We start from the raw sequence: 26955 nt of genomic DNA, 5'->3' as shown, positions 1-26955 counted from the left end.
CATCAAAGCGAATGTTCCAACTCCGAGATGCTTGCACCAGCCCATAAATCGAGTGTTGGAGCTTGCACACCTTGTCAACATTCTTAGGATCGACAAAACCTTCCGGCTGCATCATATACAATTCTTCCTTAAGAAAACCATTAAGGAATGCCGTTTTGGCGTCCATTTGCCATATCTCATAATCATAGAATGCGGCAATTGCTAACATGATTCGGACGGACTTCAGCTTCGCTACAGGTGAGGAAGTCTCATCGTAGTCAACCCCTTGAACTTGTCGATAATCCTTAGCGACAAGCCAAGCTTTATAGATGGTCACATTACCATCCGCGTCTGTCTTCTTCTTGAAGATCCACTTATTTTCTATGGCTCGCCGATCATCGGGCAAGTCAGTCAAAGTCCATACTTCGTTTTCATACATGGATCCTATCTCGGATTTCATGGCTTCCAGCCATTTGTCGGAATCCGGGCCCGCCATCGCTTCTTCATAGTTTGAAGGTTCACCGTTGTCTAACAACATGATTTCCAAGACAGGGTTGCCGTACCACTCTGGTGCGGAACGTGTCCTTGTGGACCTTCGAAGTTCAGTAGGAGCTTGATCAGAAGTATCTTGATCATCATCATTAACTTCCTCTCTAATTGGTGCAGGCACCACAGGAACATTTTCCTGAGCTGCGCTACTCTCTGCTTCAAGAGGCAGTACTTCATCAAGCTCTATTTTCCTCCCACTTACTTCTTTCGAGAGAAACTCCTTCTCTAGAAAGGATCCATTCTTGGCAACAAAGATCTTGCCTTCGGATCTGAGGTAGAAGGTATACCCAATAGTTTCTTTAGGGTATCCTATGAAGACGCATTTTTCCGACTTGGGTTCGAGCTTTTCAGGTTGAAGTTTCTTGACATAAGCATCGCATCCCCAAACTTTTAGAAACGACAGCTTAGGTTTCTTCCCAAACCATAATCCATACGGTGTCGTCTCAACGGATTTTGACGGTGCCCTATTTAAAGTGAATGCGGCAGTCTCTAAAGCATAGCCCCAAAATGATAGCGGTAAATCGGTAAGAGACATCATAGATCGCACCATATCTAATAGAGTGCGATTACGACGTTCGGACACACCATTACGCTGAGGTGTTCCAGGCGGCGTCAGTTGTGAAACTATTCCACATTTTCTTAAGTGTGTGCCAAATTCGTGACTCAAGTATTCTCCCCCATGATCTGATCGCAAGAACTTGATTTTCCTGTCACGTTGATTCTCAGCCTCACTCTGAAATTCCTTGAACTTTTCAAAGGTCTCAGACTTATGTTTCATTAAGTAGACATACCCATATCTACTCAAGTCATCAGTGAGGGTGAGAACATAACGATAGCCACCGCGAGCCTCAACGCTCATTGGACCGCACACATCAGTATGTATGATTTCCAATAAGTTGGTTGCTCGCTCCATTGTTCCTGAGAACGGAGTCTTGGTCATTTTACCCATGAGGCATGGTTCGCATGTGTCAAATGATTCATAATCAAGAGACTCTAAAAGTCCATCTGCATGGAGCTTCTTCATGCGTTTGACACCTATGTGACCAAGGCGGCAGTGCCACAAGTATGTGGGACTATCATTATCAACCTTACATCTTTTGGTATTCACACTATGAACATGTGTAGCATTACGCTCGAGATTCATTAAGAATAAACCATTCACCATCGGAGCATGACCATAAAACATATCTCTCATATAAATAGAACAACCATTATTCTCGGATTTAAATGAGTAGCCATCTCGTATTAAACGAGATCCTGATACAATGTTCATGCTCAAAGCTGGCACTAAATAACAATTATTGAGGTTTAAAACTAATCCCGTAGGTAAATGTAGAGGTAGCGTGCCGATGGCGATCACATCGACCTTGGAACCATTCCCGACGCGCATCGTCACCTCGTCCTTCGCCAGTATCCGCTTATTCCGCAGCTCCTGCTTTGAGTTACAAATGTGAGCAACCGCACCGGTATCAAATACCTAAGAGCTACTACGAGTACTGGTAAGGTACACATCAATTACATGTATATCACATATACCTTTCGTGATGCCGGCCTTCTTGTCCGCTAATTATTTGGGGCAGTTCCGCTTCCAGTGACCACTTCCCTTGCAATAAAAACACTCAGTCTCGGGCTTGGGTCCATTCTTTGGCTTCTTCCCGGCAGCTTGCTTACCGGGCGCGGCAACTCCCTTGTCGTCCTTCTTGAAGTTCTTCTTACCCTTGCCTTTCTTGAACTTAGTGGTTTTATTCACCATCAACACTTGATGTTCCTTTTTGACTTCTACCTCTGCTGATTTCAGCATTGCAAATACTTCAGGAATGGTCTTTTCCATCCCCTGCATATTGAAGTTCATCACAAAGCTCTTGTAGCTTGGTGGAAGCGACTGGAGGATTCTGTCAATGACCGCGTCATCCGGGAGATTAACTCCCAGCTGAGTCAAGCGGTTATGTAACCCAGACATTGTGAGTATGTGCTCACTGACAGAACTATTTTCCTCCATCTTACAGCTGAAGAACTTGTGGGAGACTTCATATCTCTCGACCCGGGCATGAGCTTGGAAAACCATTTTCAGCTCTTCGAACATCTCATATGCTCCGTGTCGCTCAAAACGCTTTTGGAGCCCCGCTTCTAAGCTGTAAAGCATGCCGCACTGAACGAGGGAGTAATCATCAGCACGTGTCTGCCAAGCGTTCATAACGTCTTGGTTCTGTGGGACGGGTGCGTCACCTAGCGGTGCTTCTAGGACATAATCTTTCTTGGCAGCTATGAGGATGATCCTCAGGTTCCGTACCCAGTCCGTATAGTTGCTGCCATTGTCTTTCAGCTTGGTTTTCTCTAAGAACGCGTTGAAGTTGAGGACAACGTTGGCCATTTGATCTACAAGACATATTGTAAAGATTTTAGACTAAGTTCATGATAATTAAGTTCATTTAATCAAATTATTCAATGAAATCCCACTTAGATAGACATCCCTCCAGTCATCTAAGTATAACATGATCCGAGTTGACTAGGTTGTGTCCGATCATCACATGAGACGGACTAGTCAACATCGGTGAACATCTTCATGTTGATCGTATCTTCTATACGACTCATGCTCGACCTTTCGGTCTTCTGTGTTCCGAGGCCATGTCTGTACATGCTAGGCTCGTCAAGTCAACCTAAGTGTTTGCATGTGTAAATCTGTCTTACACCTGTTGTATGTGAACGTTGGAATCTATCACACCCGATCATCACGTGGTGCTTCGAAACAACGAACTGTCGCAACGGCGCACAGTTAGGGGGAACACTTTCTTGAAATTATTATGAGGGATCATCTTATTTACTACCGTCGTTCTAAGTAAACAAGATGCAAAAACATGATAAACATCTCATGCAATCAAATAATAGTGACATGATATGGCCAATATCATATAGCTCCTATGATCTCCATCTTGGGGCTCCATGATCATCTTGTCACCGGCATGACACCATGATCTCCATTATCATGATCTCCATCATCGTGTCTCCATGAAGTTGCTCGCCAACTATTACTTCTACTACTATGGCTAACACGTTTAGCAATAAAGTAAAGTAATTTACATGGCGTTTCTCAATGACACGCAGGTCATACAAAAAAAATAAAGACAACTCCTATGGCTCCTGCCGGTTGTCATACTCATCGACATGCAAGTCGTGATTCCTATTACAAGAACATGATCTCATACATCACATATATCATTCATCATTCATCACAACTTTGGCCATATCACATCACAAAACACTTGCTGCAAAAACAAGTTAGACGTCCTCTAATTGTTGTTGCAAGTTTTACGTGGCTGTAAGAGGGTTCTAGCAAGAACGTTTTCTTACCTACGTTAAAGCCACAACGTGATTTGTCAACTTCTATTTACCCTTCATAAGAACCCTTTTCGTCGAATCTGCTCCAACTAAAGTGGGAGAGACAGACACCCGCCAGCCACCTTATGCAACTAGTGCATGTCAGTCGGTGGAACCGGTCTCACGTAAGCGTACGTGTAAGGTTGGTCCGGGCCGCTTCATCCCACAATACCACTGAAGCAAAATAAGACTAGTAGCGGCAAGAAAGTTGACAACATCTACGCCCACAACAAATTATGTTCTACTCGTGCAAAGAGAACTACGCATAGACCTAGCTCATGATGTCACTGTTGGGGAACGTTGCAGAAAACAAAAAAAATTCCTACGTTTTCACCAAGATCCATCTATGAGTTCATCTAGCAACGAGTGATCGGATGCATCTACATACCTTTGTAGATCGCGAGCGGAAGCGTTCAAAGAACGGGGATGAGGGAGTCGTACTCGTCGTGATCCAAATCACCGGAGATCCTAGCGCCGAACGGACGGCACCTCCGCATTCAACACACGTACGGTCAGCGTGACGTCTCCTCCTTCTTGATCCAGCAAGGGGGAAGGAGAGGTTGATGAAGATCCAGCAGCACGACGGCGTGGTGGTGGATGCAGCAGGGCTTCGCCGAGCTTCTGCGAGAGGGAGAGGTGTAGCAGGGGAGAGGGAGGCGCCAAGGCTTGAGGTGTGGCTGCCCTCCCTCCCCCCCCCCTTTATATAGGCCCCCTAGGGGGGTGCGCCGACCCTATGAGATGGGATCTCCTAGGGGGGCGGCGGCCAAGGGGGTGGAGTACCCCCAAGGCAAGTGGAGGCGCCCCCTCCCCTAGGGTTCCCAACCCTAGGCACATGGGGGGCCCAAGGGGGGCGCACTAGCCCACTAAGGGCTGGTTCCCCTCCCCACTTCAGCCCTTGGGGCCCTCCGGGATGGGTGGCCCCACCCGGTGGACCCCCGGGACCCATCCGGTGGTCCCGGTACAATACCGGTGACCCCGAAACTTTCCCGATGGCCGAAATAACACTTCCTATATATAATTCTTCACCTCCGGACAATTCCGGAACCCCTTGTGACGTCCAGGATCTCATCCGGGACTCTGAACAACTTTCGGATTACTACATACTCATATCTATACAACCCTAGCATCACCGAACCTTAAGTGTGTAGACCCTACGGGTTCGGGAGACAAGCAGACATGACCGAGACGACTCTCTGGTCAATAACCAACAGCGGGATCTGGATACCCATGTTGTCTCCCACATGCTCCTCGATGATCTCATCGGATGAACCATGATGTCGAGGACCTAATCAATCCCGTACTCAATTCCCTTTGTCAATCGGTACGTTACTTGCCCGAGACTCGATCGTCGGTATCCCAATACCTTGTTCAGTCTCGTTACCGGCAAGTCACTTTACTCGTACCGTAATGCATGATCCCGTGATCAACCACTTGATCACATTGAGCTCATTATGATGATGCATTACCGAGTGGGCCCAGAAATACCTCTCCGTCATACGGAGTGACAAATCCCAGTCTCGATTCGTGCCAACTCAACAGACACTTTCGGAGATACCTGTAATGTACCTTTATAGTCACCCAGTTACGTTGTGACGTTTGGCATACCCAAGGCACTCCTACGGCATCCGGGAGTTGCACAATCTCATGGTCCAAGGAAATGATACTCGATAACCAGAAAAGCTACAGCAAACGAACTACACGATCTTTGTGCTATGCTTAGGTTTGGGTCTTGTCCGTCACATCATTCTCCTAATGATGTGATCTCCTTATCAATGACATCCCCATGCCCATAGCCAGGAAACCATGACTATCTGTTGATCAACGAGCTAGTCAACTAGAGGCTCACTAGGGACACATTATGGTCTATGTATTCACACATGTATTACAATTTCCGGATAATACAATTATAGCATGAATAATAGACAATTATCATGAACAAGGAAATATAATAATCATTTTATTATTGCCTCTAGGGCATATTTCTAACACACAGATGCCGCCACAGGGCCCACCTGCTGTGCGCTCTCCTGCCCAATCCCTTGCTGAACCGACGCAACCATCAACGGCACCTGGGTTGGCTGCACCAGCCTCGAACTCTGCTCCCGAATCACAGAATCCCGCCCAAAGCTGCCTTGGTCATTCAAATTAGTACCCAACTCGGGTTCCCTCGCACCCGCTGCAGCCCCACCCAAGCGGCCAAAAGCTGACTGCCGACGTGTCAGCCTATCTTGGACCGTGGTGGGTCCTCTTTCCCGCCCCACCTGACGCACCGGCGCCATGGGAGGGATCCTCCAGTCCTCTCTCTCCCGGGCACCAAGCACCACGCCGGCGTAACTCTGGCCAACCAGAGCAGAAGCTCCACCAAGCGCATTATCCCCACGAACGTCACGGACCCCAAATTTCCAAGTGCAGCGACGGGTCGTCTCACCCCCTCCCATGTCATGATCAGAGTCTGGCAGGCCACTCTGACCGCTTCCCGATGATCCATCACGCAGAAACCATGGCTCCTCGCCGTCCGGGAAGGAAGTAACTGAATCGAGGTGAATCAGCACACGGTACTGCAACGTCTTAGGCTGGAAGACATCTCGCTGCTCCTCCGGCTCCGGCACAGCCAGCCACCTGCAGGTGGGGATTAGATCAGGATCCACCGTCCAGGCCAGCAGCTTGAAGGACGCCAGATCGGACCTCGATGAAGTCTCCGGCGCCACCGACTCGATGAAACAAGATCCCCCAAGCAGACTCTCAACCACCTCCAACTCCCAGGCATGCGGAGGAATGCCCTCAAGCTCCAAACAAACTCTGGTCCGAAGCGCCGTAAACATGGCCTGATTCTTCCTGATCCATTGCCGGAAAGCTAGCCTCTTCCCCTGAAACTCGAGCACTTGCCTCAGCCCCACGCGAATGCGGTCTTCCTTCCTCGCAAACACCACCAGAAAGTCCTCAGGGCGAAACCAGTGAACCGAAACTCTGTCCGCCGAAATCCCCAATCTCTCCCGCAGTGCCATCAAGACCAACTCCGGCGAGAGCTCAGAGCGATCACCACCGACGTACACCACCATGGCATGCTGCAGCCTGTCCTCGAGATACGCCACCGCACGGGACCGCCTGACCACACACAGATCCGTCGACACCATGTCCATGTCCTCCTCCACCTCGAGGCGCGGAGGCGCCAGGCGTGGCCATCTCTCCGCTGGAGCCTCACCCAAAGATAGCCCAGGGGACGGCCTGACAAACGTCGGCACGCCACCGGCTGAGGAGCCCAGACCAGCCTCACCCCCGGGAGCCCCCGACCTCCGAGCGACCTTGGCCGTCGCGTCGCGCCGGAGATCCTCCACCGGTGAAGGACTACGAGGGCGCTTGCACTGGCTGGCAACATGGCCAGACAAACCACAGCGGAGGCAGACAACCAGATTGGTGCAATCCTTCAAAAAGTGACCTTTCTCCAAACACTTGAAGCAGCGATCCCTCATCTCCGGCGAGACTTCACGGCGACCCGGCGAGACCCGACGCGAATCCACCACCGGAGGCCCAGCCTCCCGACGGCGCTTCCAGAGGGTGCGCTTCGACGCCGGAGCCTCCTGCCATGGCACGATACGGCGAGAAGAAGCAGCGAAAGGATCCGCCACCACCTCCCTCTCCGGAGCCATGGCCGGAACTGAGCCCTCCGACGCAGAGGAGAGGCCGAGGCCGGATACCACGGGGCGCTCCCCATGGCATGAGGAGGACGCAGAGCGCGGGCTAGCTGCCATGGGTGCCAGATCTAGTAGCCGCGACGCGACGAGGAAACGATGACAGGACCCCGGGGGTGGTCGTCGTAGCCGGAGTGGCCAACGACGGGAAAGAGGCCGCCGGAGCTAGAGTGGCTAGCGGCATGGAGGTGGACGGCGGCAAAGCGAACGCTCCTTAATTTCGTGTGGCACACTTGCTCTCCAAGGTGGCACACTTGCTCTCCAAGGTGAGCATAGTCAAGTCTGTCAATAAAAATGGTCACTCCACCAGTTTGGAGAGCATCCTTCGCCCTAATTAGTTATAGGTGTTGTTACCTTAAAAGTCTAATTTTGACCCATGTGCGTCACACGGACAATGGAGATCAACCAGAGAAACAACCAACTCCTAGCATGGAACAAGCATGGCTTTCACTAGAATATCAACATCAGTAGACCCCACAATAAATGATATGTGGTACACCATGAGGCCCAGACATTTAAAAAACACACCCAGTGTGCTAATATTCATCTCATCCTTGCCTAGCAAGGTGAGAATATTGAGTGTATTTTTGTGTAGTTTGTTTCAGAGAAGGCGAGCTATTTTAGTCAGGGTTTTGGGATTTGATTTTGAGGGTGGTTATTGAGGTCTAGCTCATTTACACTTGTGTTTTTTGGCATGATACTATGTGTTCTTGTTCATATTGGATACTAGATGATACCCACACATTGTTGCGGGTATTGGTTTCAATATGTTCCAATGAGATTTGATTGTATTGAACATGAATATTTGAATGAATTAATAATATCATAAGCGAAACTAAAAACACAAATGAATTTACTGTATTTGATTATTATAGTTGAAAAATATTTATTGAATACAAATATATCATAAAAGAATGGAAAACCTTTTGCTTTGCATGGCTGCATGTTGAGGTGACATGGTTACATGTTGAGAGAAATAATAAGTTAGTGGGGACCACATACTCAGCTACGGGGTGAACTTGTATTTAAGTGTTAACAATGGCTAGAGGTTTAGTTCAGCATAGCATGTATTTCTTGTGAAGTGCTTCCGTGTGTGATTGTGCTCTGTGATAGATGTTATTTTTTGGTAATGGTGGTCAATCTTTTGTAATTGTGACTTGTATGTGTATATGGCCAAAAGAGTTATATCCCTAGAAAGCACCACCGACGAGCAAAAATATAAGCCCATTAGTGGTGTTTTAAGTAATACTGGCAGATAGGGTCCTAGGCCGATCAATGGTTACATACTTACCACTAATGGATGAAAATCTAGGGCTTGTAGTGATAGTTTAGCTTTAATGACGAGTCGGCGCCTGTCGATGGAGGGGTACTCTTCAATAACTAGAGGTTGATTTGTGACAAGCCCCCAAACCCACCACTGCGGGATCTAAGGTACTACAGAGCTTAGTATAGTTCGGGGGAGGGAGGCATGGCCCCCATCCTTGGACAATTCCGTTAAGGCAATAATGATTATAGGGCTTAGATGGAATTTAGTATTTTACCCTAAGAATTATAGGGCTTAGATTGGACAATTGTTCTTATGTTGGGTCTCACCCCCCCCCCCCCCCCCCCCCCCCCCCCCCCCCCAGAATTCTGTTGTAAATCCACCACTGATCTAAGGGCCCATCACTAGAGGGTTCTTGTGCAATAGTGGTGGCATAGTGAGGCTAGGGAATTGGATTGGTTGATTCCTTAAGATAAAAGAATGTCAAGATTCAAAACCATATGCTTCCTCCGTTCCTAGATATAAATCTTTTTAGAGATTTTAATAACATAGACTACATATGGATGAATATAGACGTATTTTGAAGTGTAGATTCACTCATATTGCTATGTATGTAGTCTATATCAGAATCTCTAAAATGACTTATATTTAGGAACGGAATATGAATAGTAGGATTCTTTTGAAATTCCCAAAAATAAGAAAATGCGTAATTGGTTGAGTCACTACAAAAATGCAAGAAGTTATCTAAAGATTTAGGTGCAAGTCATTGTTGTCATAAAATCAAAAAAAATTGGACTTGATGAAAAAATTCCTTTGAAATCACATACAAAATAGAGCATGTGAAACTTTCCATGGTACTATCAAATAAATATTCATACAGAATAAAGTCCACCAACCAGAGAAGCCACAAGGCAAAGATGTACTAAAAATGTTAAGTTTATCTACTAGTGTAGTGTCAAAAAACATTTCAAAGATGTACTAAAAAATGTTAAGTTTATCTACTAGTGTAGTGTCAAAAACGTTTTACATTATGGACGGAGAGAGTAGCTTTACTCTTTTTTTGCAGGGAATCTACTAGCTTTACTTGACACTGGGACCTTCCAAGACAAACCAATTTGCCACATCTTCTGCATTTTATGGATTTGGTGGGTGATTTAGATGGTAAAATACTAAAAAATCATGAAAATAACAGAATAGTACAAGTCGGACAGACACCTCAGCTGAAATGGCCGAATGGCTTGTGAGATGTTCCCATGCTAGGCTTCGTTAATTGTCAAACTGTCGAAGCTATGCCTTTCAGCAGTACGTAAAGAGAGGCAGAATTAAGATTACAAGGGCATCCATGAACTACAACAACCATGTATTTTGAATCATTGACCATCCAGAGGTGGCAGGCAGAGAGAAAAGATGAGCTCTCTTAACCCAAGACAATGCTACAACATAGGCTTGCTCATGGTGTAAACAAAAAAAGTTACTACATGGGATGCCCTCAAATGGCTCCATATACAACATTACATATAACTCTACAAAATGAACTAACACTATGATCTGACATCCTTGAAAACACCACCTCTCTCCATCTCTGCAACAATCTCTTTCAAGGCAGGCACTTTGCTAGCTAAAGTTCTGTACAGTCTAGAATACCTGGCTCTTGTGCCATCGGCGGATCGTGCAAGGGCAAGCAAGCTGACTGCTTCCGGCAATTGCTCAAACACGCCTTTCATTTCCTCAAAGCCCATCTCTGCAAGAACAGATGGTCTTGGAACAACGCGGATTACCTCGCCACCTTTAGGTTCCTGGACTCGTTGATCAGCCTTGATAACCAGTTCACAGCTCGAATTTGCTCCGCATTTTATGATGAAAGGTGCTGTCGTTCCGGTGTTAAACTGCAATACGTTCCACTGTGAAACTTCGCTCTCTCCCAGCGTGTTGGAATTCGAGTTGGGGTCAGGGGCAGGATCATCGGGGTCTTCTTGCAGTGACTGTACACATACATGTTAGTGTTGCATCAGCTAAAGTTAATGGAATATAACTGAGACTTGGTGTTTGGGCCTTGGCATGACAAGTGAGCCGTCAGCTGGGATTCATATAAGCTAGACCCTATCTCGCAATGCATAAGCTATATTGAAAAAAGAAAAACAATTGTGTCAACCAATCAGCTGGGATTCATACTAGATTGCAAAATGTAAAGGTGGTCCACATCCTAGTGTATGTACAGAAACCCAAAGAGAGTAATGATTAGTTAACCTAAATATAAAGTTGAAATTTTGCAAGTCAGAAGTTACTAAACCTCCTGTTACAAAAGAGATCTACTCCCTCTGTCTCCTGGGATTCATATAAGCTAGACCCTATCTCGCAATGCATAAGCTATATTGAAAAAAGAGAAACAATTGTCTTAACAATTCATGACTACCACAACCAATCAGCTGGGATTCATACTAGATTGCAAAATGTAAAGGTGGCCCTCATCCTAGTGTATGTACAGAAACCCAAAGAGAGTAATGATTAGTTAACCTAAATATAAAGTTGAAATTTTGCAAGTCAGAAGTTACTAAACCTCCTGCTACAAAAGAGATCTCGTACGATTTAGAGAGAACTGTCTTGCAAAGAAACAAAATCCTTCATCTTTTTATCATAACCCCATTTCTATTTGAGGGGTCAAAAATCAATAAATCATACTCTTTCGTTCAGGGCATAGATTATCAGATACTCCCTCCGTCCCAAAAAGCTTGTATTAGGTTTATCTAGATATGGATGTATCTAGACACGTTTTACAAGCTTTTTGGGACGGAGGTAATACTATGTAAATATAAGTACTACTCTATCATTCAGGGCAAAGATTATGAGATACTATGTACATACCTCTACAGCATTGCGTGCATCCGTGATCTGCTTCTGAGCACATGGATGATCAATGTCAAGAAGAGAAGGCATCTGTGCCAAGAGGTCATCCAATGATTCTAGCAATGCTTTCTTTTTCGATTTTCGTAATGGTCTTGTAGAGCTTTGTTTAATTACTTCCTGATGTCCAAAAATGAACAAGTATGGTGTTAGAAAACATGTCTCTCAGTATAAAACATAAAAGGCAAAACAAATATAGGCACAAATGATTAGCATCAGACCTTGACTTGCTTTAAGATGTTGTCTAGAGATATGAGAGATGCTAATCGTGCATCTTCAGCAGCAGTTGGAGGATTCCGGATAGGTGAACCACCTTCTTCTTTGGTTAACAAGGCAGTATCAATCCGCATTTGTTGCATGATCTGGTAAGAGTATGACAAGGGTGAGATGCCACAAGTAAAAGTGTCAACTTAAATAGTTCAAATGTACGAAGCTACAAAAGGAGTGTGGAAACGTGACTTCATCATACATCAACGTGAACCCCAGGACTTGCTTAGTGAGTTAAAAATATTTTTAGTAAAGAGCAGGCAGAGAGAAACTTATTCCATCACCAAAATTTGAACCACAGATCATGTTTACGCACTTCATTCATAAATTTGAGAAGTCCATCAAGTGAAGTGTACCAAGTGCAACACATGAAAGTAAATTTTGTGAGGGAGCTACAGGCACCTTTCTTCTTTTATGATCGACGGACTCCAGAGCAGAGCGCAGCTTACTGACATGAACAGGATCATCAGCCTCCTCTGTTGCCAATGTGCCAGCTATGTCCTGCAATATTACGAAGGATAAGAGAAACAATTGTACTGGATTTGTTAGACCAGAACGTGAGACGGGTAAATAAAACCTTCAAGTGTTGTAGCTGTGATGTGTAAACACGCTTGCTGTACTCAGATAACAGCTGGCCTAGAGCATCAGTGCTTGGGGGCTGCGCTGTACCAAGGCCAGCCATCCATCCATCCATGATAGCGGTAGATAACAATTCAAGTTGCCCAGTAGTTCCTCCAGCAACATCTCCACCAGTTACAGATAGAAAATCAAAGTTCTCTGCAAGCCATGCTCGGATTTGGCGTTGTAATTCACCAGCAGGTGTGTGAACAAAAAGAGCAGCCAAGGCTTTGTTTCCAATCGCAAAAGCCTTCGCTTCCTCGGTAATTTCCCGAAGCTTTCCTCCAGTGACATGTTGTCTCCAAGTCTCCTGTCAAATGTAGCACTAATACCAATTACTCAATGCTAGCACATATTCAAATAGGTAAAACATCTAGAAGCACGGCAAGCCCTTCAGATCATTCAGTGGCAATATATCAGCATAACATGTCCTAGCCTGACATATTAGCATCACTATGATGACCAAAAATCTGTACTTAAGTGACCATGCAAGCAATAAAGCATAGGGACCCCATCAGAACCGCAGATATATCCAAAATGAAATAGATCTAACAGTAACATATGCAAGCAATTTTCAGTGGGAGTGCTACTTCTGCAACAGCTGAAGGAGAACAAGACATACCTCCTCAATCCCACGAAGCTTCAGAACAATCGAGGAGAATTTTGATTTCTTTTCCTGTTTAATGTTAACCTTGAAACCATGCACATTTTCATCCATTAAGGCAACCCGTGAACCATGATCATGGTGGTAACCAGGAGACCTGCCAGGACTACTTCCCCTGCTAGAACCTCTGCTCCGACTAGTACTATTTGATTTCTCCAGAAAACGTTCAATTGGAGAAACCTTGAAGAAGGAACAAATGGACAAATACCCTAACCCATTTAGTACAAAAGGATGGGGCCTCTTGGCTTAAAATAATATAATAGATAAAAGCAAGACAGCGACATTGCACCTTGATGGACTGAAGTTCTGGGGACCTAGCAAGCAAAGATCTAATGTATAATATCCGGACCCTTGAAACTAGCATGGTATCCATAACTTTTCTTGGTTCCATTTTGCGAATGAACGAGAAGACAGCATCTCGGATCTCGGCAAGTATCTCATGCTCCCTAGCAGCACCCGCTTTGATAACTGCAGCCAATACCTGGAAGCATATCATAATTACATAGTCGCTCATGAATGGAAATCAACATTTACTATGACAGGAATACCATGAAACTGAAACAGACTAGGCTTTCACATACCTAATGTAGCCTATAATAAACAGTTAAAAAAGGCTGAGGATTTCAGACCTCAGACATAGTGCTCAAATCAAGGAACTGTATAAAAATCCCATATGAACGCCTGGCCACTTAATCAAGACACCACACAGCACATCACAATCTCTAGATATTCCCATGAAAGAAAGAAAACAATGACTAGCATCACTGCGCTGAATATGAAAATGGGATGGTAGTATCTGCTTGTCATGCAAAATGTAGGCAGCTGTCAAAGTAGGGTTTTGGGCATGTAGGGCTTTGGACATATTATACTAAACTGGATTTTGTGGTGATTCGCATCAACTCTAACCAATCGGCACCATTCTTCTACCTAGACAAATTAGGGACAAAATGCATTGGACATCAAAAGATCAAAATCAAAACAAATTCACAACTTGGACAGACCGTACCCATCCAACTTCTGTACAGAGTTGTTCCAGTTAGTGCCACATACAGCCTAGTAAGATGAGAACAGGCATCAACAACCAACTACACAGCAGCATCCTGACAGGTACTGGATTTTCATATCCTCTCCGATCCCATAAATCACCTAACAGTCCAATGACCATCTGATGGAACTGGACGTTCTGAATGGGTCATAGCTTTAGTGGATGGCCGGTGACCATAACAAAACAACAATGAAATGATAAATATGCAAAACCAGCTTATAACAATAGAAGAATAGAACTCTTATAGGTACAATGCAAATATTTTCTGTTAATTTAGCAGTACTGACCAGCATCAAAAGCTTATTTGCACCATCAGCTATTGCAGCAAATCCCTCAAAGTGGTTAGGATCAAAATCCATCAGTGCCGAAGTCAGGTACTCCCCAGCAGGTGTAGTTTTTGCTAACTCATTGCTTGATTTCACTATAGCTCCACTGTTTCCAGTTTTGTCCTGAGACATTGTTGCTGGAAATACATCTGGTGATTGAGTTTTGGCACTGTTGCTCCTGCAAATACAGTTGTAAATGGAACATGGTCGGATACTTTTTTTATTGCAAAAAACAGTGAGATTGACTGATTGCACATGTATGCATAGTAGCATTTACCTGCCTATATCCCTTCCCTGAGCATTAGTTACTTGGTTTGAAGATGGACTTGGAGCCTACAGACAAATAGCTTTATAGCAAAATTTGCAAACACAGCTTTATAGCAAAATTTGCAAACACAGCTTTTCTAAACTATTTGCAAAATAGAGTTACTGACAGATCATAAAGAGAAATGCTATCGCAATGAGTACTTATATAAAATAAAAGCTTCTTGGCACAGCTCACGTTGACACAGTACACTGAAAGACATTGAGAACAAAACAAGAATGGTGAAGTTATAAACTCATGTGGAGTTTCTGCATTTGCTACGTTGAACAAGCTCTCTATTATAAAGGACAAGTGAGGGCAGTTAGAAGATATGCAGTTAACAGTTCGTATTAATTCTAACTTAAAGTGGAAAAGGGAAGAAGGAACAATAGGCAAGTAAGATATACACACAAATGTCACATTCCCAGGTCATTCCAAGGTAGGTGGATAAAAAAAATCATCACACCATAAGGAATGGAGGATCATGATCATCACTCGCAAAGCCACACGTGCAGATTGAAGAAAGTAGAATTTTGGTCCCTTGTGGGGTGCAAAAATGCCTGAACATGCACTGCAGCATCAAGGGACAGACAAGACAAAGTGCCAGAAATGACTTATCTTTAGACCTTTTCACAAGCACTAAAGGAGTCCAGGAAATGGGACAAACTGAATAAAAAAGGGCCCAACAGTTGAATAAAGTGAAGGTATTCAAGGACACCTGAGGAGAGCTTGCTAATCCCAGGTCATTCCAAGGTAGGTGGATAAAAAAAATCATCACACCATAAGGAATGGAGGATCATGATCATCACTCGCAAAGCCACACGTGCAGATTGAAGAAAGTAGAATTTTGGTCCCTTGTGGGGTGCAAAAATGCCTGAACATGCACTGCAGCATCAAGGGACAGACAAGACAAAGTGCCAGAAATGACTTATCTTTAGACCTTTTCACAAGCACTAAAGGAGTCCAGGAAATGGGACAAACTGAATAAAAAAGGGCCCAACAGTTGAATAAAGTGAAGGTATTCAAGGACACCTGAGGAGAGCTTGCTAATCCCGATTTCTCTGTAAGTCTGTCGAAGAGCTTCTCATTCTCCTCATGCAGTTTCTACATTAATCAAGGCAATGTTTCAAAAGTAAGACATTAATTAAAGCGCAGAAAATGAAGGCCAACGGTTCATAAAACCGAAGGAACCAGAAGCTTGACTTGTCTTGGCTTAAATAAATATAAAGAATAGAGAAATCATACACGCCCATCATAACACACAGAACTCCAAAAGTAGTGCATACAATTTAACTGGATGCAAACAAGTCTCGTCAAAAATTGGTGTTGAACATCAGGTGGTACATGATACCAATAGAGTTGTTAGCACTAAGCTAGCAGGTCTCCTAATCTGAGTATAGAAATCAGATCCATGATAAATAAGTATAGCTTTAAGATCCTTTTTATATATAATCTTGCTTTATTATGCATGAGAACATGAATACAAACAACCAACAGTGTTCTATAAAACTGTCTTCTCAAATTTGCACCTTGTGCAGGTAGGATGGAAACTCCTAAGCTGAATGCAAATGCCTTTGAAATTGACAGTGAGAGCGCTCGTTGCTCAAACGACGATCAGTTTGACCAATTAAAATTACATTATTAGTTGCTATCAGTGGGTGGGAAAGAACTGGTAAAAGAAGTCCAGAGACACCACTAATTAGTCACGTACTCAAACTTGAGGTAATTTTTTGTAATTATGTAAGTATATAATTCAAGCAAAAATCTCACATTTGCATGAGGTGGAACAAATAATACTTGGTGATGAAAGATAATTAAAGTATCAATACCTCAATAAGGGCATCCCTCTTTGCTAACTCCTCTTCAAGCCTTTTGGTCACTGATGATGACTCAGCGGTTGATTCCATCATCTTTGGGGTTGAAATAACTGAAGCAGATTCAGATCCAATTGTTGATCTTGCATCACTAGAGTTCAGAGCGTCATTAAGTTGAGACTCAATGGACTTAAGTTTTGCCTGTAAATTGTAGGAACAAAATAAGCATGCAAAATACAAGTGGGTATTCGAATATATAAAAAAGTTGGCTTTCTAACCATACTACGTCAGTTAACACTCAAATCTCACCAGCAGATGCACAAATAGTAAAACTCGGGTAGCTATACACTACTATTGAATAGTGTGACAGACAAGCTGGTCGTAATCACATTATAGTCCCTTATGGCCAGATTAGGAAAGGAAGAACCAGATTAGATGCCAAATTATGATACAATTTAGTTGGGCAAAAGAGAATGTTAATGAAGTTTTTTTTTTTGCGGGGAGAATGTTAGTGAAGTTGAAACATGGTATAGCCAGAATGAGAGTCCAAAAACATCTACATGATGATGGCATGGTGAATAAAAACCCAAGGATGAACCGCACTCTGTTGCATATACTTATACCATTATACGTGAGTGGAATGCTAAAAAAATGCATTATCTTGCAGCATGAATTTTTATGGCTGCACTGTAAGAAGCTACCAAATGCTAAAAAAATGCATTATCTTGCAGCATGAATTTTTATGGCTGCACTGTAAGAAGCTACCACACGCCATAGATATTTTTTCATGGAGCCAACACATGCTAAATAGAAATGCACCACCATTTTGAAGGTTGTTGCTTTACATATTTACAGGGTCCAAGACTATACATCAAAAGCCACTGCTAAATTGAGTGAAAGAATCATACACAACACAAAACATGACTAGCTTTTTTAGTGAACATATTAACAATAGCATTAATCTCACCCGCAAAAAAAAACAATAGCATTAATCAAGAGAATTTTTTGAAAAGGGAGACAAAATAATTTCAAGAAGAAATAGTATAAGCATCAATACTGAAACAAAATTCTGCCCTATCTAATTTGACAAATATAGATTGTTGATAATAAGCAAACATATTAACATTTAACCTGTAGCGATTGAATTGTTAGATCGCGTTCATGCATCTTAATTTTCTGCTCTTGCTCAACTTCCAAAAGACGAGAAATCTGGTCCCTTAGCTGATTGTTCTGTTCTTTCTCAATCTTGTGCTTGTCAGCGAGCATTAAATTTTCAGACTGCGATAGATAAGAACAACAAAAATGTCAATCACCTTCAATGTTTAATACTACAAGACTGCAGGTTGAGTATCCAAAAGATTATAACTGAACCAAGGATTACGAGTCGACGAGTCGTTGAGTCGTTCCGAGGTTGAGACTCATAGACTAATCGGACTAGTCTTAGACTAGTGCTAGACTAGTCGACAAAGTACTGTAGTAGTCAACTACTAATACCTAGTAGCAGTATGGAGTAGTAAACTGTACAACACATTACAACAGATACAATAAAACCAGCAGTGCTAGCCAACGCTCGCCAGGCCTAGCCCAGTGCCGCTCAGCACACCACCCCCAGCTGGCCCATTTGGGCCCAAGTAGCCAGCCTACTTAGCCTACTTCCCATCCCAGCCTCTGTAACCCTAGCTCCCGATCGATCCCGTCGCCGCCGCCTGCGCCATCACGCACAAAAGCACGCGCGCGCGCGACCCGCGCCTCCAGCCACCGCCGCCGGCGAGCCCACCGACCACCGCCGTGCCTCTTCTCTCCTCCTCTCTTTCTCTCCCCCTCTTTGTGGCAGGGCCGCACGCGCCTACGGGGCACGGCCATGGCCACCGCCCGAGCACGAGCTCCGGCCAGCTGCCACGCCTTGCTTCGCCATCCGCCGTCCCGACGGCGGGTCAGTGGGTGCTGGCGGTGGCCTCGTCCAGGCGGCTTGTTCTCATAGCTCGCTCTCCAATTTTCCCCTCCCAAATTTGAGTCGAGCGACTCAGACAGCAGGACTAGTCTAGACTAGTCGTAGACTAGTCTCTCGACCGCTCGACTCATCGAATTAGTCTACACGAGATTCGCAGTCGACACCACAGTTGCGACTCATGGACTAGTCCATCGACTAGTCTCGACTAGTCCTTCGACTCGTAATCAGTGAACTGAACTACACTTACGAGTTAGTACATCCTGGAATAACATCTGAATGATATATTAGCAACATAAATTACTGAAGATTGAACAGAGATGCACCATCAACATCAATTACTGAAGATTAAACAGAGATGCACCATAAGCATTACTGTAGCTTTTCCACATAAAGTTGGAATTAATCATCCCAGGACTAGGATACATTAAAACTAGAAACGCACGAATCGCCCTGTATGTTCTCAATAGATGTTATTTCAGACAATGGCCAAATACACACACATTTGACCATTACATTTTTACTGGCTGTTACTAAAAGTTGTAGAAGATACTATGATATCCAAGTACCTCTGATGACAAATTACTAATAATATAACTACAAAACTAAACTTTTTGTCAATATTAGTGTCAAAGATATAAATGTTCATGTGCATGCACTCTTAAATAATATTTATTTGGACACACATTTTTTTAATCAAACAACAGGGGCCTCAGTAAAATAACTGTCCAAATGGTCATAATTGACTGTATTTAGCTTGGCATTAGTTTGATTCAGAGCAGTAGTATGGGTAGTATTGACCTTCAGGTCAGTTTGTAGTGTAGAAGAAACTCTCCATGCCTTCTGCACTTCGTTGAAGAGCAGTGTGCATTGGTCATTGGCCTCTGAGAGAGAAAGTTTCAACCCTAAAACTTCTTGTTTCAAGTCCGAAACCTCCTTTTCTTTCTCATGCAATTCTTTACGTGAATCATTCGCCTATGAATAAAATAGGAACATGGTTAAATGGCTATAAGAGTTAAAATGGGACCATGCAAATATCGATCAAACCCATACCACATCTCTCCATTTCTTGATGGTATCACGATTTCCAAGGCTCAATTCAGCATTTCTTGCTCTGGCCGAAAAACTGAGTGTGGGCAAAGTTCTAGACAAATTTGAAGCACTTGGACTTACATGCACAACCAACAAAATCTTCGAGCTGCTTCCTGCACGAACGAAGAAACGTAAAACTAAGAATGGTATTGGTAGGAGGTGGAAGCTTCCTTTTGGTCTTACTACATCTGTTTTATGCTAAAGGGAACCATTTTCCCTTCGGCCTGTGTTCGGATAGACAAATATACATGGACCCTAGAAAATCTTATAAGTATCGCATTGTTTATAAGCAGCGCCTTACAATTATGCCCGCTTTAGGCGCTTAGGCGTCAGGGCGGTTGGTGCTCGTCTTAGGTCACCTTACCGCAAGTATCTAATCACTCTTTTCCTAGTTATACCATATGAATGGTAGCATCAGGTAATTGCATTGGTCAATAAGAGTAATAGGGCATAAAAGCTACTAGTGTTTTTCCATCATATGTTGATTTCACATGCATTACCATTTCTTATTTTCTTAATGTGTCAAACATAGAAGGGGGGCTTGGATCACCAAAGGATGGGTAACAGACTCTGATTTTTACGAAGCAGATGCATTTCCATTTCCATGAATCAACCATGCATTATCAAACATGTTATTGTGGTACTACACTTTCCAAATTGCAATTATGCAAACATGAAAAATTCTATTAAAGGTTAAGATGGTAAGGATCTCATATGGCCTTACATCATTTTAAACTACGTAATTAAACTCAGTAGAAACTGTGAGAACAAAAACAGATGAGAGTATAAGATATACTTCACTTAATATTAATTATATTTCATCTTTTATTACAAATTCTTAGGAGTAGTTAGTATTTTGTGTTCTTATCATGTGGATTATTTGTATCAAAATTATGAAGCATGGCACATTGATTTTGCCCTACAATTTCCTAAAAACAAATTGTTTCATATTTCTTTTTGGGGGGTACGGACGTATGAAAGGGGGCATCAGATGGATACACCCTCCGTTAGCACTTTGGTTGCAACCAACCAGGAACAGACTATATTGCACTTAGGACAAAAAATAATTAGACCCTTATGGAGAAAGAAACTATTTACCAAGAGAGTCAGCTAAGATTTGTATAAGTCTTGAATTCCCAGACAGAACAGGCTCTTTCTTTGCACTTAAAGAGGCCAGAGCATCACCCAACCTATGCATAACAAAATTGAGAGCACTTTTATATTAAATAAAAGGAAAAACATAAATGCATTAACAAGAAATGAATATGCGCCATTGAGATAGGCCACTGACAATCAAATCACCAATGAGGAAATGATCAGACTAAACAGAAAACAAGGAACACAAGAGTCATGCTACTTACGCAGAAAGTGACTTTGAGACGTGCAAACAGTCTGTTACATTATCTCTATTGGCATCCTCCTCAAGAAGGCATTCGCTAGCTGGCAAATCTACTAGAGAAAGCTTACTGTACAGATGTTCTCCTGTTACATAATTTCTGTAGTGTATATGGATGGTAATAATCCTGAAAATAAAAGGAATATTTTTTAGTACTCCTTAGAAAAGTTAGTGCCGTGAATGAAAATAAAAATTAAAAAAATATCCAAACAGTGGCTTGTGACAAAAAGTTTCATAGTTACAATGGCAAGAGCAGGGAGCAACAATAGAGAAGGCAATATTAAGTTTCTTCAAAAGTAATGAACCCAGAACACCAAATAATAGTCCGTTTCATCTTCAAATAGGCGCCAATGAAGATTTAAATATTCAAAACCTATGACTGAGACATTAAGTACCAGAAAAAGGATTAATGCGCCACCAAGAAATAATGCCCTTTTTAAAGATTTATCTGACAAATGTACTAGGGAGTACAAACTAGATATTACATTCATCATTGCATCACAAAAAAGATATTTGACCTAGAAAAAAACAATGTTATGGGGTATGGATGGAGGGAGACAATAGCACTTATTGACATACAGGTGAGATACGATGGCCTTCGTCGAATGTACAGATTGGTTTTGAAGTGCTGTCTTTAGAGCTCCAGAAAATTCCAATGGATTTTCAACCTTCTCCTGCACAAGTTCCACGAAGGATTCTTGCACACCCATGCGGGCTTTCAGAGCTGTGCTTCTAGATTCTGACAGCAAATCCCGGACCTGTGCGAAACGAACAGATGCAATTAGGCTGCTGTGATACCGACTATACAAGGAAAGTGCAGTCATATTCACTTGACACGGAACAACAGCCAAGTGATCATTGGTAGAATTCCACTGACAGAATTGTATTAGTACCTGATCATTGTAGAGTTCACAGGCAGTAAAATAGAAGTTAAAGTGTGATGTGGAAGTAGTATCTGAGTTTGAAAGATCAAATAGTTCCTCAAAGCATCGGAGATATAAACCACGATCATGGCTAGATCCTTCCTGAAAAGAAAGCATAGGAATTTCAGTCAAAGAGTAGTGCATCTATGAATTTAAATAAACATTCAGTCAAGAGCATAGCAAGAATGTAAGCTTCTACGTCTTGTTTTGCAGTACCTGGGATCAGATCTTATCAAACAATAAAGTAATTCTGAGAAACAGGTGCTGCCCTAAAAGTGCACTAAAATATTACAATTAGCCATTGAAGCTATAAATAATAGTGCTGTTTGAGAAGCGTCGTTGCATTCCTTTGTGAACAAGTGATCGACGCTCATCATTCTAATGGCTCTCAATACATTGGTTGCATTTTTTTTCTTTGTTAGGAGACACGAGTTACATGATTGAATAAGATATATATATATTCTAACATACAATCACAGGTTGATAAAATAGACTTTGACTATTGCACCTCGTAAGAACTCAAAGGGTGACAGATTTCATAATGCATGTACCTTTAAGAAAAACCAAGTTAGGCTCCATGTACCTTTCATAATGCACTGTGCTATGGGCTTGTCATAATGAAGATATTTGCCATACCAAGATGTTATTATTTTTATAGTATATTTCTTGCAAACAATTCAGAGGGAGCAAGAATGGCGTCAATGCAACCTAAACATTCTGTAACTTAGAATGTGTAATTTCATGAAAAACAATTATAAACACATCGGAGTAGATGAAAACCAGTGTATGTGTCTTTCCAGAGCGGCTTTGACCATACGCAAATATGGAGATATTGTACCCATCCAAGGCAGACTGCACAAATGGTTGAACATCGTGGAAAAGTTCACCTTGAAATCATTTGAAGGACAGAATCAGTGTAAGAGTTGTAGATATTACAAAAATATGTTGTCAAAGTTTTGCGCAGTCTGGCACTTATTAATTGCATCCTGCATGGCCCATCATCAATCTTACCTTGCCCGATGTGGGGACCATATACCCTGTCAAACTCATAATCCTTCTTAGGGTTTGTAAGAGACTCGTCTCCAGTGTTTACACGGATAGTAAAATCATCTGGAAACTCGACCGCTGATGAACCCTCATCTTCGAATAATGGTCTGCTACGGCAGAATACTTTGACATTGCCTGAAAGGTGTTCATAATTATGACTGACGCTAAAAAGACACCACACACAAAGATGAATCATGTGTGTAAGTCAGGCAGTATAGAACATAATAGAGTACCTTTCAAGGTCAATAAGTCATTGAAAAGCCTTTTCTTCTCATGAATCAAAGGAGTGATTCTAGTTTCAGTTTCAAGTGCAGCTTGATCTACAGCAGCAAAAGATATAATCTCAGGTAACAATGGAAATTATATTAAAAATAGATGAATAACAAAACAGAGCAAGTTGCAATGCATGAAAAAGCATGATTCTCTATCTCTTCTGACTATGTACATTGTGTGATTGGGGGGGAAAAGTGTCCTTAGAACATGATATGATCCAACAACATCCAAAGTCAGTTTGTTATGTCGTTTTAATGCTCAGGGGATAATTTTATTACCACTGGCTTCATACAGTTACTATTTGTGGTCACAAGATTATAGAATGTACTTAACTACTTAAGGGACTTATATGTGCTATTCGCTATAACTGCAATACGTCCCAGCTCTTTCAAAACAGAGCGCGAGTACATGAATATAAGAGTTGCACATAACTCACCCCATAATTTATAAACAGGGAATCATTATATTACAGACACCGGCAGCCATATTATGCTCGCTATGTGCCAATGAGAGAAATTTCACTGCAAGCATATAGCTTATTCCAGGAGCCTTCAAAACACAGTACCAACTACCCCGGCAAAACCACTATCATCATTAACATTAACAAGCCTAAAGGGCAAGGAAAATATAAACAACTAGATGTTTATAAATGATTAAACAGGACCCCCTCATTAACACAGGGGGAAACGAGGTTAATACTTAACTGAACACCATGAAGAGAGATTGAACTTACCTAGTTTCCGAGTTCTATCTGCAAGAAACCCAAGATAGCGAGTGACACGGCCCAATTTTGCATTAGAATACTCAAGAAGGTCACTGGCTTCTTGTCTAAGTTCCAAGCAGTCCTCCCTAGCAAGCTACAAGTGTAATTTATAAAAGTGAGTTTTAAGAAATGATCAAATACCAACACAAGCAGGAACAAGAGAAAAACATGAAGTGAACACATATTATCGTGCACATCAAATCATGTTGATTTGACATAATCATCATAGCTCTGGTATTTGTATCAATTAGCAAGAATAGTTTCCTGGAATTTTTCATGTGAAAGCAAAATTATGATAAATATTGAAAGCGCCGACAGTATTATCCTGCTCAAGTTTGTTTGCACTCCTCATTCCTAGTGAGCAGGTAACGGAATCGCCGCCTCCCAATGTGGTTCCAGTTGAGTAATTTCAGTTCCTCTAAATTAAGGAAAATCATAACAGTCATCTTGTCCTCGAACATACTAAATGAATACAATGTTGGAGCCTCTCGTCCCACCATGGTACTGTTTCATGTTGAACTAACACCAGTAACAGAAACACATTGCCCCGCATATACCTATAGTCTCCTCAATTCAACGCATTATTACTAGTTGAGCACAGCCAGACTTGGTTCTTCAATCAAATAAATTTAAAAATTATACACCGTATATGTAACTAAACTATAAGTTTGAGCTGTAGACCCAATAGAGAACCTCCGTTAACGGCCCCCAAACAAATGGAGCAAAAAACAGTACGGAATCACAGCACTGCATCAACATGCGTCCAAATCCTCTACCTCAGCCAGCTCATTCGTGGATATACGTAACCCAATGCGGAAATATTCGCGGAACCGGTGCGAAGCGCACGGCAACATCCCGCACTCCAACGATGCCGCCCGGAACGGCAAACCAGCTTATCCCATCACCCCGACAAAATCGAGCTAGAACGATAGAACCGGACACCGCAGGCACCGCCCAACCCGAAACTCGAGAGCGGAGCAAGCACCTGGACGCTGTCGGCGAGCTGGTCGAGGCGGTCGGCGACGGGCATGGCGCCGGACGCGCGGGGCGCCCCCTCGGAGGAGCGGGCCACCATGGCCGTCGGCGGCGCCCTGGGCATGGCGGTGGGCGGCGCCAGCGGCGTCCCGGCCGCCGGCGTCGGCGGCTGGAAGCCGGGGAGGTCCCACGACCAGCCCCCGCGCGCGTCCGCCATTGGCGCCGCGACGAGCGGAAACCCTAGATCGAGCGCGGCTGTGGTTTAGCGGGCCACGGAGGCGAGGCGGGGCGGGGCGGGGGAGGGGGCAGGAGGAGGCGGACGAGGCGGTGTGGTGGACGGAGTGGAGGGGGGCAGAGGAGACGCGGCCCCTATTCCTCTTCAATCTATCGCTTCGGGGGGAGGGAGGACAGGGGCCAGAAGTTTTTCCGCTTTCGCATTTCCGCGGCGTTGTTTTGTTCCCCTCTCCTTGTTCGGGGGAGGGGGGTCGCCCGGCCCGATGGGGAGGGGGGAGCCTTTTGGCATCATCGGTTTTTGCTCTTGGCTCGGCTGTGGTTTGAATTCGCTCGCCGGGGCCCCGCCGCGGGGCCGTGGGAGGATAAATGCTCGCCGTACCCGACCATGTACTCGCGGTGGCATTGGTTGGGGTTTGAGAAAACGCACGGTGGCATTGATTGGGTTTGAGAAAAACACCTGCGTGGAGTAAATGAAACCGTGCAGCCGAGGGATGAAGTCAATACGTAGTAGTATAAACTGGGAATGATGCCTTCCAGATTTTCAAAGGATAACGAAAAAAGGTCGCTCTCTCTTGCTTTGTTCAGACATCGTTTTAGCTTTTTGATTGATGAAGAAAAACAGAGATGGCAAAATGAAAGCTATGTCGCTGTGGATATTTTTGTATGCAAATGTATGTCGGCCCTGAAATGTTGCTAGGTTAAAGAACTGTCAAGTACTTCCTTCATCCGATTAAGAGTGTATGTTTGGGTTTAAAATTTATCCACAAAAAAATGTACTTCTATCTTCCTAATGCACTTTAAAGTATTTTATCTCATCACACGGTAATCAAGACCAATAGCATTCTATGCATGGTCTTTTTAGACAACTTCAATGCATTGGTGCTAAAGTGGGGTGCTAAGTGCATTAAAATGCTTAGCAACTAAAGTCCACAATGCATCGGTGCTTAGCCTTTGTAGCTAAGCCCCCTTTATTTAAATGTTAGTAACAAAACTCCTTCATGTATTGGTTGATAATCCTTTTGCATAGGTCCACGTGTTTAACATTGGTTCTTTTTGGGGTCACTATAATGCTCTCTCTCATCTTTAATTACTTTGCTACATCATTTTTCTACCTATATGACACCATCAAAAAAATGTCATGATAAAAATGTTAAATTGATTGTAGTACATCATTCTATAAGGCGATGGTTAACCATTATTTAGATAGGTGTACCATTGTTCTGTGTAGTAGGTTTGGAAGAATGTGAAGAGTGAGGTAAAGCATACTTCCTTGGGATTTTCATGTACATAAAGTCCAAATCCAAATTTCTTCTCCATGACGGCAGACCTTCTGAATTTTTGTTCGCTAAAATGCGTCGAGTTCATTTGTGTGAATACCTACAGAGCAATTAAAATTGCTCACAAATGAATCATAGTAATTTTGGTAAGAAGCTTACTGTAGCATCTAGCATATATTATTTGTTAAGAGTCTTCTCTTTGCTTTAGTCAGTGAGTGTTGGACTTGCATCG

The 26955-nt window shown here is 43.2% G+C and overlaps 1 protein-coding gene across 1 annotated transcript; it reads right to left on the bottom strand.

Moving 5' to 3' along the window:
* Positions 1-10199: 10199 nt before the first annotated feature.
* On the bottom strand, positions 10200-25673 carry LOC125519113 (kinesin-like protein KIN-14L). Its single transcript, XM_048683994.1, has 23 exons — positions 25223-25673; positions 24208-24331; positions 23435-23521; positions 23166-23336; positions 22935-23041; positions 22125-22256; positions 21811-21989; positions 21197-21358; positions 20934-21025; positions 19797-19948; positions 19545-19718; positions 17927-18073; positions 16811-16996; positions 16014-16085; positions 14955-15010; positions 14639-14855; positions 13596-13787; positions 13265-13486; positions 12602-12952; positions 12427-12525; positions 11979-12119; positions 11719-11877; positions 10200-10838 (listed from the first exon to the last, which is right to left on the bottom strand). Exons 1-23 carry the CDS (start codon positions 25427-25429, stop codon positions 10398-10400), a joined length of 3870 nt encoding a protein of 1289 aa, XP_048539951.1. The 5' UTR covers positions 25430-25673; the 3' UTR covers positions 10200-10397.
* Positions 25674-26955: the final 1282 nt, after the last annotated feature.

The sequence above is a fragment of the Triticum urartu genome, chromosome 7, assembly GCF_003073215.2.
Source record: "Triticum urartu cultivar G1812 chromosome 7, Tu2.1, whole genome shotgun sequence".
Lineage (NCBI taxonomy): Eukaryota > Viridiplantae > Streptophyta > Magnoliopsida > Poales > Poaceae > Triticum > Triticum urartu.
This window is presented reverse-complemented; position numbering and strand designations above follow the sequence as displayed.

Bases quoted from the DNA above. Each gene is read 5' to 3' on its own strand.
- LOC125519113 (XM_048683994.1), bottom strand. From the start codon at position 25,429: ATGGCGGACGCGCGCGGGGGCTGGTCGTGGGACCTCCCCGGCTTCCAG. The intron at 21,359-21,810 runs GTATGTCAATAA...TTTTATTTTCAG, and splicing joins AAGGCCATCGTATCTCACCT to GATTATTACCATCCATATAC. The intron at 19,949-20,933 runs GTAAATAGTTTC...TCGTTCGTGCAG, and splicing joins AATCTTAGCTGACTCTCTTG to GAAGCAGCTCGAAGATTTTG.